This window comes from Sphaeramia orbicularis, chromosome 14 (genome assembly GCF_902148855.1).
Source record: "Sphaeramia orbicularis chromosome 14, fSphaOr1.1, whole genome shotgun sequence".
In the NCBI taxonomy this organism is placed as follows: Eukaryota; Metazoa; Chordata; class Actinopteri; order Kurtiformes; family Apogonidae; genus Sphaeramia; species Sphaeramia orbicularis.
The window spans coordinates 27861310-27878881 of NC_043970.1; the positions used below are offsets into that span (position 1 = coordinate 27861310).

At 38.1% G+C, this 17572-nt stretch overlaps 1 protein-coding gene across 2 annotated transcripts in view; it reads right to left on the bottom strand.

Annotated features, from left to right (window-relative positions):
- The window catches only part of LOC115432777 (serine/threonine-protein kinase PAK 3), a 29505-nt gene extending 16874 nt beyond the window's left edge, over positions 1 to 12631 (bottom strand). The window contains exons 1-3 of one of the 2 annotated variants that reach the window (XM_030153780.1): positions 12430 to 12631; positions 315 to 508; positions 93 to 193 (exon numbers count right to left, since the gene is read on the bottom strand). In XM_030153780.1, coding sequence (XP_030009640.1) covers positions 93 to 193; positions 315 to 486 — 273 coding nt within the window. In that variant the 5' untranslated portion in view covers positions 487 to 508; positions 12430 to 12631. The remainder of the gene's footprint in view (positions 1 to 92; positions 194 to 314; positions 509 to 12429) is intronic. The other variant, XM_030153781.1, reaches the window with a different exon arrangement.
- Positions 12632 to 17572: the final 4941 nt, after the last annotated feature.

A 17572-nucleotide genomic window follows, 5' to 3' on the forward strand; every position in this document is an offset into this window, starting at 1 on the left:
GCTTGGGACCTTGCGTTCAGATGGGAGGAGAATTTTTAAAGCAAATGAGCCCTTGTTTGTATGCTTAATAGTCAGGTGAAAGGGATACTCACTGTGAATTCTCCTGTTACAGCGTCAAAGCCAACATGAATGGTGTGTTCAAAGTCTGAGGGTAAGGATATCTCAGGACGTTCCTTCTCCTTCTTCTTGTTCGCTACAGAAATTGACATAAAAACAGTTGATTTCTAGTGTTTTGAAACACACAAGAGTCATAAATTGCAAGGCAATAATCGTAAGGTTAAGTATGAAGGTGCCCTGTGAAGAGTGATACTCACTTTTGTCTCCCCCGGGGAAGATGGAACGCAGGCGGACTTTTTTGTTTTTCTCTTCAGGAGCCATTGGAAGCGGTTTAGAGGCGTGATTCACTGATGAAGAGTCTCGGGAACTACTGTTCATTCTCAAGGGGGGGGCTGGTGGTTTCTCTTCAATATCGACACTATCAGACATCTTTAGTAACACTCACAATGTCCTGGGAGAGAGAAAGAGAATCAAAGAAGAGAGGAGTTCCGTGTTAAGACGTTTGGAGAGATACAGGTGTAATGAAGGTCAGGAAATATTTCCTAATAAATGCAACATGTAAATATTGTATAAGGATAACATTTAGTCCCAGTACATGTAGAAAATACAATGGTTTTGTTCATTTTAGAGTGTTATTACATTATGATTACAGAATTACCAAAACTAGTGGAAATAAGATTTTTTTTCTTCCAATGATTTCTTAAAGCTTGGACCATTTATTCGAATTTTTTAGACTCTAATTAAGACAGATCTGTCATTGAGATTTTACTGAGATTGGTTTCTCCCTGGTTTCTGAAGTAGCATAACTGGGGTAACATGAAGGTGAAAAGTGTATAAAGAGTTCAGACAGATCAAACACATACAGTGCTTCTAGTTACAGTTGCAAAGAATCGCACTCTCTGAGCTTTGGCCTATTTAAGCACAACATGAGGAAACATTAAACATGAGGAGTCTTGTTACAGTGAAATTGACTGCAGGTCTATGGCTTTGCACTGAATAGATCAGTGGGCTCAGAAACTTCACCTCAACAGACTTATGCACCACTTAAGAAGACACAGTATCTAAAAAGGCACCTCTTGTAATGTAAACTAAAGAATGATAATGAAATAATGTCCCTGGTTGCTTGAAGAGGCTGATGTACATGGAGCAGTGGAGGGGGGTTTACCCGCTGTTCATTTGAGAAACAGGAACCAAGAGATGATTCTAAGAGAAAGTGGCGAGAGTAAATGTTCCCATCACTCATCCATCTCGTCACCCATCCCACTACCATCTTAGACTCCTTCACTGCCTCACCCCGAGGCCAAGCCCATCATGTGATGTGCTCACAACCGTCCCAGAAAGCGGGCCATCCAGGCTGCCCCCTTAGTGGAGACCTACATTAGCAAACAAAGACCACTCCTTGGCTCTTACACAGTGTGCACCGCATCAGACAAATTACACATGTACCTCTATGATTTTACATAACCATTTTCATCACAATGACTCAAACTGAGAATAAGGACAAGGGATTTTTTTTCTTTTTCCCCAGTTTTAAAATGTCAGTGATACTGGTATTGTGTTGTACATGTTATGTGGAATTTCTTCTATCAACAATTTTGGACAAGAGTTATATTATAATGCATCAAAGAAAAGGAATTACTGAAGCTAAGAATCACAAAACAACACAACTATTAAACTGTGTTTTCTTAAAGACCATCTGCCATCTTACTTTTTGAGTACATCTGATACTATCTTTTCCTCACTACACATTGAGTAACAACAACAGATTTATATGCACACTAAAGTTGATTAAGCCTTTAAAGAACAGCAAATTTATGTGCAAGAGCTAAAGCATCTCATCTAATCAACAGTTTCTCTTCCCCTAGATAGTATTACCCAATGTGCATTAATGTGCAATTAGGCTGATTCTGATATTTAATTCATGCAAACACAGCTACAAAATATTTGTCACTCCTTATTATGCAAGGAAGTATTTGAAATATCCTCGGCCTCGGATAAAAGAGCACCAAAATAAATCAGATATTTCAATATCTGGCAGAATCTCACCCCTCTCTGGTGATGGGATGAGAAAAAAGTGAATTTAGCTTCACTTGGCAAGAATATATTCCACCGACGTCCCATTGCGATCCTTTCAATTAGATAAACTATGATCTCTGCACAGACGCTTGAAACGGTGGGAACACAGCTACCGTTCAGTATCAGAGCTGTGAGCAGAAGGTTTTTATGTTTTTATGTGTGGTTATGTGGACGTACTTGACAAGCAAAGGGTGTCATCAACAGTGAAGTATGGGAAAATAAACATTCCAATCCAAACACATGCTGCTCTTTTTGATTTATTTCTATGAGAAATTTCCTGTTACTCTTTTCCAGGGCAGATTTAAGAAAAGGTGACTCACACCTGTTAGACTAGCAAACTCTACTAATAATAGTCAGCAGTTAAACCCACTTTGCTGCAGGGCATCAGCTATTTTGCTTCTAAATACATATAATAGTTCATTTAACAGATTACTTTCCTTAGTTGCATCTGGCTAATGGTGAGCAGGTTTATATTTCAGGGCTCTCATAAGATGGGAGATGACCATATTGGCAGTTTCTATCTGGTTGTGTTAGTTCCACGTGAGTCCAGACAACAACAGCAAACAGGTTTTCTCAGCTTGGAGGTTAGGTGTGTCGTAAAGAATAAAACCACGTAAAACTCAACTGTTTACACAGGATTTTCACTATGATGAAATGCTAATGCAACAGAGAGTTCCTGACAACATAGCTTTTATGCAGACAGAAAGAACAAACAGGAAGTTGTCAGGGAAACATCAAGGACAGAGTCACATTATAGGATCAGAATGAACCAACAGTTTCATTCTCCATATCCTCCTGAGACCAAGGAAAGTAAAACTTTTGGCTTTTTTACATTAAATAATTGTCTCGATTGGAAACAGCAGAATGCAACAGCTTTTTCAGATACAAGTATTTATTTATGAAATGCCCTTTGCAGTAGACAGTGTTTTTGTTTTTTTTGGTTTTGGGTTTTTTTTTTTAAGAAAAAGCTGTGAAACTCTTGTCCCCTACAGAGGACAAAAATGCATTGCTGGGTCTCAAGAGGATATTATACTGGCTAGGAAAGGATGTTTTCTAAGGTTTTCTGCTCCATGTAACAAACTCAACAATTAAATCTGCTGGAAAAATACGTGCAGCATATCATGAACTACTGTTTTTTATACAACACAAGGACAATCAAAGTTCTGTTCTGTTAAGGCCAGTGCTGGTGTGACTAATAACTCTTTATCCATTCACATAAAGTAGGTAGTGCACACATTTCTGCTGTTAGGTGGATTGTGTCCAACATGTGCATATGCATAAGTAAGACCGGACAACAGTAGCTGGGATCTGATCAATCAGGTCACTATCTGGTCAGCAAGTACAGAGGGAAACAATCGATCGATGCAGCAGCGGTTAATGATGAGGTTTCAAACCATCAAACATAATAACAACACTTGGATTTCTTGTGAGAATTGTGATTCTGATTTTCATCACCCTGATTCATACAACAAAGAGTAGCATGAAAAGCTGCATATGCATAAAAGCATTAAAGGCTGTTGCATGGACATTTATGATAATCCTGTAAAAACCATTGAAGAGCAGTGGTAAATGATGTGGCTGAAATGTTCTTCAGCTTCTAGTGGTGGTCACACACCAGGCAGCAGGCTGTGAGTGCAGCAGTTATCCATGCAACCACCTGAGGGATACACCTGGAAAACACTAAGAACTGAAAGATTTTATATATTACAAATCCCCAATGCCTGCTCCAGTCCTTGGTGCTTATTTAGATAGTCAGCTGACTGCCAGCTGCTGCAGCTCTGCTAAATGGTCAGACGACCAAAGACGGCAGATTCATGGAGGCCCAGACATTACGGATTCTTCACTCATATAAAACACTGACCTATTTACTCTGCAGACTGACAGACAGGCAGGCAGTCAGTGAGTGAACTGTCCCTGAAACAAGCATCCCTTATGTCTGAAACACAGACAGGCTAGTATCCTAACATTATAAATCAACCCAACGCCTGTGTTTTGTTTGTTGCTGAAGGCTGTCTTCTAATAGCAGAAAAAAAGAAATCATTAAATGACCAGCTTTTAAGAGTCAGATACTGGTCAGTTAATTATTGCTGCATGTTTTTACACTGTAAATGCAGACTGTCCACCAGTTCGCAACATGCTTGATTGTGTTTGTAGAAGTGACATTTTGACAGCGACCTACAAAGGTACAAGTCTCTATAAAAATCACACAAAACCACCACACACACGTCAACTCAAGCCACACATTACTGGGGATGTTTTCACATTTCTCCTCCATAAAATATTAATCTATCCATGAAGAGCAGGCATTTTCTCTCCTCTTTCAAACATTAATGCTGAATTTGAATGGCTAACACAGGAAGAGGCTCTAATCTTGAGCCCATGGCGGCCCAGTAATGGCCCCCGCAGTGGGGGGAGGGCTCCATAAGCCTAGCTCTTCATGCCCCTGATTAGGACACACTCTCTGTTTGACTTGGCCTCAGCTTTGGCTGTGCTTCTTTAAAGGATGCTGATTACTTGGATGGGATGGACAGCAAGAGGACATTCAAAGGATAAGGAAGAGGGGGCATACTCCATGTTGTGGTTTACCATTGTTATCTCCTAGTGATGTTAAAATAGTACTCTTAATGGCCAATGTGGACTGTTTTTATGCCCTTAGAAAGAATAAATTGTGTGGTGAACAACTGATTCTTTGTTCACTGTTTTTTTTAAGACAGATAACGTGATCATCAGACTTTTACAGACCAGTTTGCTTGCTTGAACTTGTGTCATAAGTTTTATGTAACCAAGAAAGTCAAACAAACCCCAAAAAGACAAATAAAGCATTTAATCGAGTCTTCAGGGGTAGAAATCCACTTTACTATGCAAATGATGCTTTCTCTGCCTGTCAAGACCATAATAAAACAAAGAAAATCACAGAGATCTAATGCAATGTCCTGTCCCTTTAACTTTGGGGTTTGAGGAGGATGAAGCTGGTCTTTGGTTCAAGTGGGTTCCAGAGGGGCTCCCATTGAAAGAGACATTAATAGAATTTATTGTCACAAGATCCAAACCTCATGCAGTCAAACATTCCACAGCAAGGAAGACATCTAACTTAATTTTTAGATTCTGAATGATATAAATCCTGTTTTCCTGAAGTATCTTTGTGTGTCCTGAGTTATGGCTTCAGGTGTTTCTGCTGTCGCTACCCAGGTTGGGAGCCTGACATTGAATTGGTGACATTCTAGGACCACAGAGCTAAAATTTGACCTTGTGAAGTTATATACCATGAAGTACGCTTTCCACCCAGCCCATCAAACACATGCTGAAACATATGTTGATTTCTTACACACATCAAACACAGCTGGTCATTGTAATAAAACAATTACTGTGACTTGGTTGGTTTGATATATTTTTTTTTTAATTCAATGAAACAGCTTTTGTCTGATAAAGCTCCTCCTCTCTGGTGTGGCCACACTTCTGCAAAACTCGGTATCTCTATTTTGCATACAGCTGCGAACGTTTGGTTCATGAAAGGGACAAGTCACAGGAACTTCATCAGTTTGCTTATGACAGGTGGCAGCTGAGATATGGGTGTGCGTTTTTTTGGCCACTTGAATACTTGAATACTCATATCCAGTGTTGTTGAGTTAACTGAGACTATTCCATATTTAAAAGGGGATTTTTTTTTAAGTTTAAAGGCTGTTACTATTTAGTGTATTTTAATACTAATAATGTCTGAACAAGGGCTTCCTATTAGATATATGACACAGCCATAAATAGTCATCATTGTCATCACTGTCAGTAGAAATAGAACCATATTCAAGTGAAGAAAAAATTCAATATCAAACTTTTTGCTTCTATTTTTAGCTGACACACATGCCTTGGGGAAAGCCATGAAAACAGTGAACATGAGTGTCTTTTAATCATGTTGGTATAAAAGGCTTATACCCGTTCATAATACGCCAACTAGAGCATGATCACACAATATCAAAGGGAAACCCTCGGTAAATGGATGCAGTGACTACTCATGTGCTTTATATGGACATTTACACTGACCCGTTACATTTCACGGATATTCACACACTGTGTAACCTACTGAGAGTATTTTTACTGACACAGAACCTGGTAAGTTTTCTTCTGACAACTGCACATTTCACACAATTTTGTGTGACAAACTGTCTTGCTTTACAACAGTTAAACATCTCTTACTAGTAACCAGTACCATCTATTATTAGCCACCAGACATATTATCATGTAGTGGTTCATCAAGAAACCAGTGGACACTGTTTTTAGATTGTCATTGTTTATACTATAAGTGTATTTCTTGCATGAAAAGTCCAACCAGGGACATGAGTAGTAAATTAGTTAAAGGCTCTATACCCTTCATACAGAACATCAGATGTTTTATATGTTGCACTGTATTGTCCCTGATAAATAAATGAATAAATAAAAAGTGTTCACACATATACTGTACAGTAAGCACCATTTGCAGTTGTTACAAAATGCAGTAATTTCCTTCCTAAATATTTAAATACATTCATTATTGTCTAAAACCCACAGATACAACCAATCATATTCAGTTTCAGTTTTTTCCCCATGAACCCACTGAAATGTGAGCTTTTTCTGTTCAAATCTATTTCAATAAAAAGAGATGAACACAATTCACCTTTTGTTTAGCCATTATAATTTTACAAGGCAACCAACAACTCTAATATAAGCGTGAACACATGCAAATAAATGCCGGCCTTGTTTACTCTAGATTAGCTCACAGTATGTCCTCTCTAACATCAGAGCTTCAGTGATTTTACAACACACTCTCACTGACTGACTTACTTTCTGTTATTTTGTTCTGCTCACAGGTTGAGGGGTAATGTTCCTTTTATTCAAAACAGATGAGAAAAAAGCAGGTTAGTTGACACTCAGGACCCATTTATTCACCGCAGTTTACAATCCACTGTGACTCTCATTTTACCAGGCATCATCCTTTCCCAAACTCCCCTACTGGGGAGGCTTGAGAGCTCATCTGTCATTTAATATTTAGTTCTGGTGAACCTGCCTCAGTGCTATTCTCTTTTATATTAATACATGCACGTGTATCCACAGACAGGCAGAAAGACACACACACTTAGGCCCAGTATTTCAGATTTTTAATCAACAGAACACCAACAAGATTGTGTTATTGTGTTAGTGTGTCTGCATTTTGAGGAAACATCATTTCCATTTTAATAGTCAGAAACAAAACTAAACAGTAAGAGACAGTAAGAGGCTAAATCTATCAAAATGGTCAACGATGCTAAGAGGTAAAAGCGTTTTCTCTGAAATTTGGAATACAAGTTTGTTTTAAGGTGGAGAGTTTATTTTGTCATGCAGGAAACACTGGCTAAAAGTAGCTTATTCTCTAACATGGACAAACACTGTTGAAAATCGAAAATGCGCTTATTTTTTTTGTTTCAAACTTATTTAAAGCACTGGATATCTTTTCTGAAAAGTAAGGCAGATAGATGTACAATATAATGTCACAGGAAATTTTCATTAACTTGTTCATTTCTTGACAAAAACTGGTAATTGACATGCGTAGCTTTGCTTTTACATGTGACCACATTGACAGATTTTCTTTTCATGTTGTGTAATTCCATATTAAAAATTGCTACTTCTATCGTGTATTAAATATTTCTGCAGTATTAATACAAAAGTTAATAAAATCACTCATCCAACATTAATGCCTTTCTTATTTTTTTGTTTTTTTTGTTTTTTTAATAGTAGATGTGGAAAATAAATGGAAAATACAAGGTAACAGCAGAACATGACAAAAAAATCCCTTCAAAACATTACCAGGGTCACTGAAGTTATAATTTATGCTTCTCTGACTACTAGTGCACAAGTGAGCCCAAAACCTTGAATACTAAAGATTTCCAAGTGGCAGTCAGAGCAACAGCCCACACGGGTGTCTGCGATCCATGAATACATGCATCAAGTGAATGCACAGTATGTAACAAGCCCCCACACCGTCTGCAGATGAATCCACTGTCCATCAAACACCAGTGTCCTATTATAGGTACTATATAGTTTTCACTATACGTCTTTGGAAGCATTGAAACATATGGGCAATCAATCAGGCTAGGGCTCCACTTTCTGCTCACATCTACTCCTAATGACACCTTTGAGCCATATTATGTTCCCTAAATCCTTCATGAAGAACATCATGTTCATTGTTGACTAGTTTGATCTGGATTTAGATTTTCTTTCAGTCTTTTCTGATGCTGTTATTTGTTGCACACAAGGGGATGTTTCTAGATTAAATATCACTTTATAATACACTACACACAGGTGAGGCTGCTTATCGTGTGATGTTATCTCATATTGTCAGCTTTAAACTTCAAAGCTAGTTTTTAACAATACGGCAGCATTGATGGTCATGTTTGAGAACCAGGTGGAGGCAGAGGGGGGAGTGGATTCCCTCTTGCCATGCCAGCTGGTGCACCTGCTCTGAGTTGAGTTAAAAGGGTTAAAATGCACCTGCAGAAGGGGACACAGTGCAGTGAAAACACAAAAACAAGATGGAGATAAGGCCACTTTCATTCATTTCTTAACTAGTCTATATAGGCTATAGCTTGAACATCTAAGGACAGTGTATGGGATAAATTAGAATAAATTGGAATAAATTAACTAGTTGTCTTCATTTGTTTGCATGATCTGCATATAAATTAACATGTAATTACTGTAATTTCGATAAGATCTCATTTGACATACATGTAGTTATACTACAAAGTTGTATCTCACACACACTTCTGTATGTGTGAGTCAATCAGCCGAGATGCAGTGTAATGCCAAACAAGGTAGTTTCACCTCAATGTAACTGAGAAGAGAAACCAAGTTCTTTGTCTAATTTGAGCTGAGCAACAGTGTGACAACACTCACTTCACATATTCTGTAGCTGAAAAGTGTTACTTATTTGTTTCAGAGTTTGGAATCTTTTTTTTTTTATGCAATCTTATTTCATTGTCAAATACTGCTTAAGATAATTAAACTCAACTGAAATGAAAGTCCCCCTTAATTTATAAATAATTACCACCTTGTAAAACACAAAAGAACATACAAATCCATCATTAGATGTCTGACGTGAGATCAACCGTGAATATTCTTACAGAAGGATGGATCACATAATCGCCTTGTGGACCATATCTGAGGTCATCTGCATCCTTTCATCCTTTAGACATCAAACTTTCGGTTCATCTTCAGGCAAATTCTACTTCTGACAACTCTCTACAAACTCTTGACCCTGAAAAACTTGATAATCTCTTAAACCATCTGCACTCACTTCTACCTCTGCAACATTTCATCCTTTTATTCTGTGCAGTCTCTATCCATCTGGAACGTCTGCACTCATTGCATCATCTTACTGTAAAGGCTTTAACACCTCTTGCTTTCTGGACTCTTAAATCCTTCCCTGGACAATTCATCTATCTACCTACCTACTGTATCAATAAGGCTATTTTTCAGCCATATCTATAATTGTTACTAGACACACATGAACAGTATATTAAATGAGACAAACAAGTACTAGTTGTATTTTTAGTGCATGTAATCAGACACATAAATGCACACAGAGACAAGTAACCCTGGTCTAAGTACCAACAGACATCAAGTAGGGAGATTACGGAGGGAGCTGTGTCAATGTGTCAGTGTGTGAGTGTTTCCTCTCTCTCTCTCTCTCCCTCTCCCTCTCTCTCCATCTATCCATCTCTCTCACTTACTCCCCTCCCCTTTCTGAGACAAAATGGCCAGATGGCTTCCAATCCTACATGCTAATCCACAACACACAGACCGTAGCTCTGACACACCTACCACAAGACTACTGCTCTGCTCAGACAGCTATGCCCTCAAATGCACACTAACACACACATGTGGACACCCCCACAGGAGACCACTACACATTTATGAACTGTCAACAGGCGCCCTAAACGGCCACTACAGTGAACAATAAGCTTTCCACCAACATAACTCACTCAGGCTAAGTCCTCAACAGATGGAGGCCTACTTGTATGTGTTGTGTGTCCTACTATCATATTTCAGGCAGCCCAGTTAGCAGGCTACACGCCAAGATGAGGATCTGTGTCTACTGCTTTTGTTCGCTGAGGTGAGGTAAGAGAAGCTGTGTGTGTTGGGTTACAATAGGCAATGGAAAAATGGGGAAGCCCAGAACTCCAAACTAATATACAAAGAAGCACAAAGTAAAGAAATATCTACAGTATGTGTTCCAAATCCATTCACCCCTGAACAAACTGTGTTTAGTTAAGTTCTTTTTAAATAAAGGATGGAATGATTATCAAGTTAACCATTACTTGAGGCTGAATCACCAAAGTTAAGTGAACAGAAAGAAAAAAGTAAAAGATGATACAATTATCTATAGCTTTGCCAACATATTACAAACGTCATCTGTAAAAAAAAAAAAACAAAAAAAACAACAACATTAAATCTAAGACACAGTAAGCTTAATTTTGCCCTCAGTCCTTATGTTTATACTGTAAACAATTTACTAGAAGGTGCAGTTTTCCTTTTATTTTTAGCAACACATATGTACAGTATGTCAGAGCAGTCACATTCCCATCTTCTAGCTTAAGTCTAAATGTTCTGTTAAATGCACTTTTTGCATTTCATTTGGTTCATGTAACCTACAGACCAACGCTGATAAAATACAGGGCTAATAAATGTCAATTTGCTTCGCATGCAAGATGTCTGTGTGTGCAGATAAAGGTGTGATGAATATATTATGTCTGTAGCGTGTGGATTCCACGAACCATTTCACAGATCAGAACATGTACACACAGAAACAGTATTCTAAAAGTATCTCTGTTTAACATGTTTCTGTCGTTACTTCTGAGAGAAATGGTCCAGTATAATGTGCTCTCATAGCCATCAGCCAATGCACAATGAGTGTAAAGGAAAAAGTAAGTCAGCCTGTCAAATTATGTTAATTAACTGAAAAAAAAGGACAGGGGAGGGGCTTTGGATTGGTGTGTGATTTATATATTGATATTTTTAAGCTAACAGTGGCCATAGTGTTTCTAGTGAATGAATACAGAATAAAAAAGAATGTGGAGCTGGTGTTGGATGTCTGGACAGATGGATTAGTGGTCAATGGAAGGACACGTATCACATTTATATCAATGTAACAGGCTAATGTTCACAGAGAGTAACACCTTCCCATCCCCCAATTCCCTTCTTTAATCTTCTCACCCTCCCTCGATCACTGAGACATCTCCCTAACATCCCTCTTTCACACGACAGCCAGACAACAGGTCTCCCATCAGGCCCTGCTTCTCGCAACCAGAGGATGACTGTGCTTCCTGGGAGAGGAATCACTCACTCCCACCACGCCGGCTCTGACACCACTAGTCTAAATGGTCAGAGGTGATGAGGAGGCACACGTTTAGCTCATACATTAGCCAATTTTTCTATCTTTCTCCACTGATGGCTGTGGAAGAATCTGAAGGAGAATGGCTCAGCTTTTGCAGGACCTGCCCCCACCCCCACTCCGATCCCCAATGAAGTCAGGTGACCAGATGTTGTATATCTCCCTGTCACTACAGCCGCCATGAAACTGCTCCACACATCCATGTTGAAGCCAGGAGACAGAGGCGCGTCTCTGCTCTGTGGGGGTGTGCAGTGGAGGACAGAAATGGAAGTAAATGCTATTCCTTTCTGAAACCCTCCCTATAACAGCCATAAGTGAAGCGGTGCAGAGATAACAAAAGAGCATCTATCAGCATATTAAGCATCCATCGCCCCCCTGTCCACAGCATATACAGCTCAGATCCAACCGTCAGCCTCGGGTCTACAGACCCAAAATAGCATTGCTTCTTTTTTGTTCTAGTGTTGCCACTGCAGCTGCTGCATTTCTCTAGGACTGACACACACACACACATATACACACACACACTCACACACACACTCACAGACAGACACAAGGCCCGTACAAACGCCACCATTGATTCCAACACCTCCCCATCAATAAAGATGCTATTTGTGAGGCACAAGGGAGTGCATACAGAGATGATGTGATGCAGAGAGGTAAATGGTCACACAAAACATGTCCAGCCCATCTGATGCAGGCATCCATTTCCATCTCGCCCCTCACGGACAGCCTGCTGATGAAACAGCTGCCTCTTTAGCAGGGCAGAATGCAGAGTGGAAGAAGAAAAAAAGGCTACAAAGCACCCCCACATACACAGCCTCCCCCCTCCTCCTTCTCTCCTCTCCTCCCTCCTCTGCCTTCCCCCTCCACATCCCCTATTGCATACACAGAGAGGGAATTACCTGAAATATGTCTTCACATTCTCTTGCTCGCTGTTTCTCCTTTGAGCCCAGAGCTCTGGTAGATTCATCGTCAAGCGTACAGTCCTAATGACAGTTTAAAGGCAGGATTGCCATTCTCTTGTCAGACCAGTTCCTGACCCTAAAAGCAAGCTTGTTCGGCAGGCTGGATGCTTCACTGGCTGCTCACTGTTCCCTAGCTCATGATGTCATCCACCCTGCTCTGGCGATTGGTTGAGAGGCTGAATATTAATGCAGGCAGCAGGTCTGGGGGAGGAGGCAACCGACAGGCAGACAGAGTTGGTTTTATGTTTGACAGACCAAACCCTGCTGCCGAGAAATGCAGGAGGGAGCAACCGTACATCTATCTCTTTCTTTTGCAAATAAAACCATTTTGTCAAGTCTGGTATATACATGTTTTTCATGATCAATTTCTAAAATAAAAACAAGATTTTTAATTAGTCTTTTACCCTGAAAACAGTTACAGTTTCCAATGTATGGACTGTATTAGAAATATAATAAATACACACTTTTTTACATTAATGTTCTAAATGAATATAAGAACATATGTAATTTCAGATTTGCAGTATAAACGTGACATATGACTATACTTCAAGTAGTAAAAAAATCAGTTTTTTAGTGCTAATACATAGTTTTTTATTGCTCCAAACAAGCACTATCATATCACCCAATAAAATATATATTATGGACCAACCTTTAATTGTTAACACTTTATTTGGATAGTGCTCTTACATGGAGTATTTATAACATTTCAAAAGCTTATTAGTTTTCATTTTTCATTTTTGTACGTAGATGAACATACAATCTGTTGAACATCTTTGACTTTTCCTCCTGCTATAACTCTGCTTGGTTCTAATTTTTTTTTTCTTCTGTTTTGTTAATGACATATAAACTGAACATAAGCTTTTGAAATACTAAAATACTCTTCAATGCACTGTCCACATAGAATGTTACCAGTCGGTGAGGTCAGTACTTGTACACACACCATTATCCTTTAATAACAGATTCTAATTCTTGAGCAGTATGTGACTAAACACATGATGAGACAAAGATCTACAATATTAATTTTTTTCACAAGCATCCAACTATATTTAGCCACAGTGTAGTAGAATATACTACATGAGATGTGAATGATTTATGTTTTAAATTACGTTACAGCTATTTAAAACATAGAAATTATATCAGGCTGTTAAAAATGTGCCTTATGGGTTAATAATAGCTACAGTTTTTCATGAGATCCTCTGTAATCCTTATTATTTGTGACACTGGATAAAATACAGTATATTGTTGATAAAGGCTAAATAAATATATATGCTAGATTTTATGCTTTTTTTTTGTTTCTATTTTTTTTTCATCATTTATTCATGAATTTTATACTTGTCTTCTTTTTAGTGTATATAAAAATGCCTGTGGATTTAGAGGCAGGCGGAGACGACAACCAAAAGACTAGCTGCATTTGTCCTAATTTGCCTATGATGTCATCTTTTTCCTCTATCTCACCTGTGATTGGCTGGCTGGTACAGCATCTGCTCAGTCTCATGGCTAGTGCTTCTTGCTCAAGGTGGAGGCCTATCTGAGGCTCTGTGAATCATGGCTGGTTGTCCTGACAACCCCTGTAATGTCGACTCCTTGTTGGAGAGTAATATGGCTGTTCTGTGACAGCGTTCAGTCTAATGGAGAATCTGATGACTGCACTAAGACAGCATCCCTCAAAATCCTGTACAGTGGTCTCACAGATTATTAAATATAATTTCTAAGGAATTAAGATTATAAAATATGCAAATTATGATCAAAGTAATGAATATTATACACATTTTTAGTGTTGAGCATTTTACATTTTAAAAATCAGATGTCTGCATTGTGCATTGTATTTCTTCAGCTTTGCATGAAATGTTGCAGACCCGGTTAAACCCTGCCAACATGGCCAAGATGGAAATGCAAATGAGAATTTGATTCAGCAGCAGCATGCAAAAAACTTACTTTAAAGCAGAGATGAGGAGGATTTTCTCTGGGTATGCACTAAAGATTATTATGTTCTTGCACTTTAGTACTTACACATTAAGCACCAGAAAAGTGTCAACTGTTCAACAGTTCAACCATGCCTTTCACATATGACCAGATATTTTGAATTTACGATATTTTGGGACTTCCACATTCTTTTCACATCCCTTTTTTAACACAAGGCAAGATAACCAGTTAGTTCTTCATTGGCATTATCAATATCAATAATCAATACTGCATAAGATTCATTATGTAAATATTTTTAGTTAATAGCAAGCATGTGGATCTATATAATTTGTTCTTTGCATGTCATGAATCTATGATACATTGCTGCTTTTTCTTAAAGTTTGATATGTTTCATCTAGTTTTCTTTCATTAGTATTGTACTTTAAGCCATCATCATTATGTATGTTTAGTAGACACAGACTATATTACACTTATATTACTGCTTGGTATCATTTTATTAAAGAGCTGTATCCTTAATAAAAAATGTCTAATGTGTTATTCTAAAGCAGTGGAGAATTAGTATTTTTTTTCTATGAGCTGAGGACAGTATCTACCAACTGTCTGACTTTTGTATACTTTTAACACATGACTGTAATTCCGGGTAGACAAATTAACCGAGGGGCTGTCCCCACTGGTTTGTGGAAGGGAAATGCAGTGATCATGTCATCAGTCTACACAGTATCAACAAAGACCCGTACAGTAAATAGACACTGACTGTAAAATTACCAGTCAACACACTAGTCTCTAAAGTCTCAATGCAAACACACACGACTTGTGTTTTCAACAACTGCTTTGAGCTTTCATCTAAATATGAACGGTTAATTATGGCATAGATATGTGACTCTTCACTTGTCACATGTACAAATACACAATGATTCTACTTCTTTCACTAACCCAGCAATGCAATTTGATTATAACGTCCTGACAGTGATCTATCTTTGAAATGAGAAAATTCCACATTTGTTGAATGAGAATGAATGATTCCTCACAAATGCTGTAAAATATAACCATTTGATACAGAACTTCATTCTATCACCAGCACTGTCTGTAAGATTACAGGGTTACAGTATCCCAGATGCACACATTTCACTTCTTTTAATCGATTAAGATGGGCAAAAAGAGTTCAAAATATTCAAACATTAGACTTTCCTCATTAACCACCAATGTGACTTAAATAAACTACTGAACAACAAAGTTTAAAAGCTCCACAGGCAGTCAAGGGATTGGATGAAGAGAGTTATTTTTAAGCCTCAGCTGTCTTTGTAACCTTTTTCTTCACCATAATCTTGTAGATTCAAGTAGGTTTGAACAAGTGAAATGAACAAAGATCTAAAGAATTCACCTGGATTAGTGTGGTTGGTCTGCATCATTAGAAGAGCCACACTTTTGTACTCAGAAACAAGCTGTGAAGGCAACAATGACTAAAAAGGCCAGACATTTCACCACAGCCAGTGTCCAGTGTCCTGAATAAGAGTCAGTGTTAAGCCCGTTAACAACTTGCTAAATTTTTACTCCTTCCTCACTGTAGGATATGAACGTATATGAATTAAGTTAAAAAATAATCAACAAATCACACATTTACAGGTTGTCTATGTGATTTTACATGGTCTTTTGTCTTTAACTGAAACAGTCTCATTAGATGTGAGTAATGACCAAACTGAAACCTTTTCTTAATTTCCCATGTCACACTGTGCCAAGCATTATTTTGCTTAAGACTTTGTTACAGTGACACCATGAACTTCGTGAAGTAGTACTGAAGACAGATCATTTCCTGAAGCTCAGCAGTGAGAGCTCAGATCAGTAGCTGACAGGACAGCCTGCAGCTGAAGGAGGAGCATGATTTACTAGAATCCATAGGCTGCTGTTGGTGATCAGGTTTATATAATGAATCCTATAAATATCCTCGGAGGCAGAGTACGTCTCTCTGGTGACATTTTCTAATAAGCCCTGTCTGGATTTACTAGTGTTTGGGCAGAGTCAGTAAAATTGCTTTCCAAAATGATACGTGTTATGTACACTAATCAGCCTAATAACTATTTACAGGTACAAATTAATTCATTTAATTTATTTACTTTACTGTAATGTTGTATCTGAAAGCAAATGTTTAAAGACAAGTAATAAATACAGCTATAAAACGTATTAGTTTAAACATAGCACTATTATTTAATGGTTTTAAATTATATATTGTTTGACCCACTTCCTGCATTTTTTAAGAGCACATTTTCGGATGTTGTCTGAGGATCAACACAACCTGAAACCCATCTATGTTCTTTACACTATTACCTGTGTACATTGAAGATTTGAAAACAATTGTATTAGCTAAACAATAATCTAATTAAATAAAAAGTATATAAGTAAGGCTTCACATTGTAAATGTATAATACTTAACTTTGACAGAAAGAATGGCTATCATAGATAATATAATTAGTCATCTTTGGGTTTCTGAATTGCTGTTGTGAAACCAGTAGTTTGTGATTTGGCCATTGCACTGTGGCTAAAAGTGACTATATTTGGACAAAAGGGGTGGAGCTGCAGGAACACAAGGGGTCAGAGCCATTTTCAAGGGGACATGGGTGATCTAATGATAAGCATCTTTTATAGTGTTGTGAAATCTGTTCATCACCACTAAAGTGGAGCTATCTGTCCAGAAAAAGGCATTTTATTAAATATACTCCGAAAGTCTGACTCACACAGCTGTTGTCATACAGACCTGCCAATCAAAGGTTGACGTGGAAGTCATTTAGGCTTTCTATTGAATCTGAGATCAGAGAAAAAATTTTAAGATAGACCAGATCACTTGTAAGAGATTCTAAATAAAATGAATACGGCCAGAATGATTCCCGGAAAAAAAATTGCATTTTTAGAGAGAAGTTCAGTGTAAGTCTATGGGAGTCGGGGTTATTACCAGCTATCCCCAGTGGCCATTAGTGGAATTACAACTTCAAGATATTTACATACCAACTTTATTTTTGTAGCTGAGGTCCTAGCCCCTTCATTTTTGTTAATTTCTAGCAAATGGTTTAGTACAAATCTAGTACAAATGCATTTGTTTAGTTTTCAACAGGTTTCTTCAGTTTGTAGAAGCTGCATTTTACATTGCATTTCAGTCTATTTGATC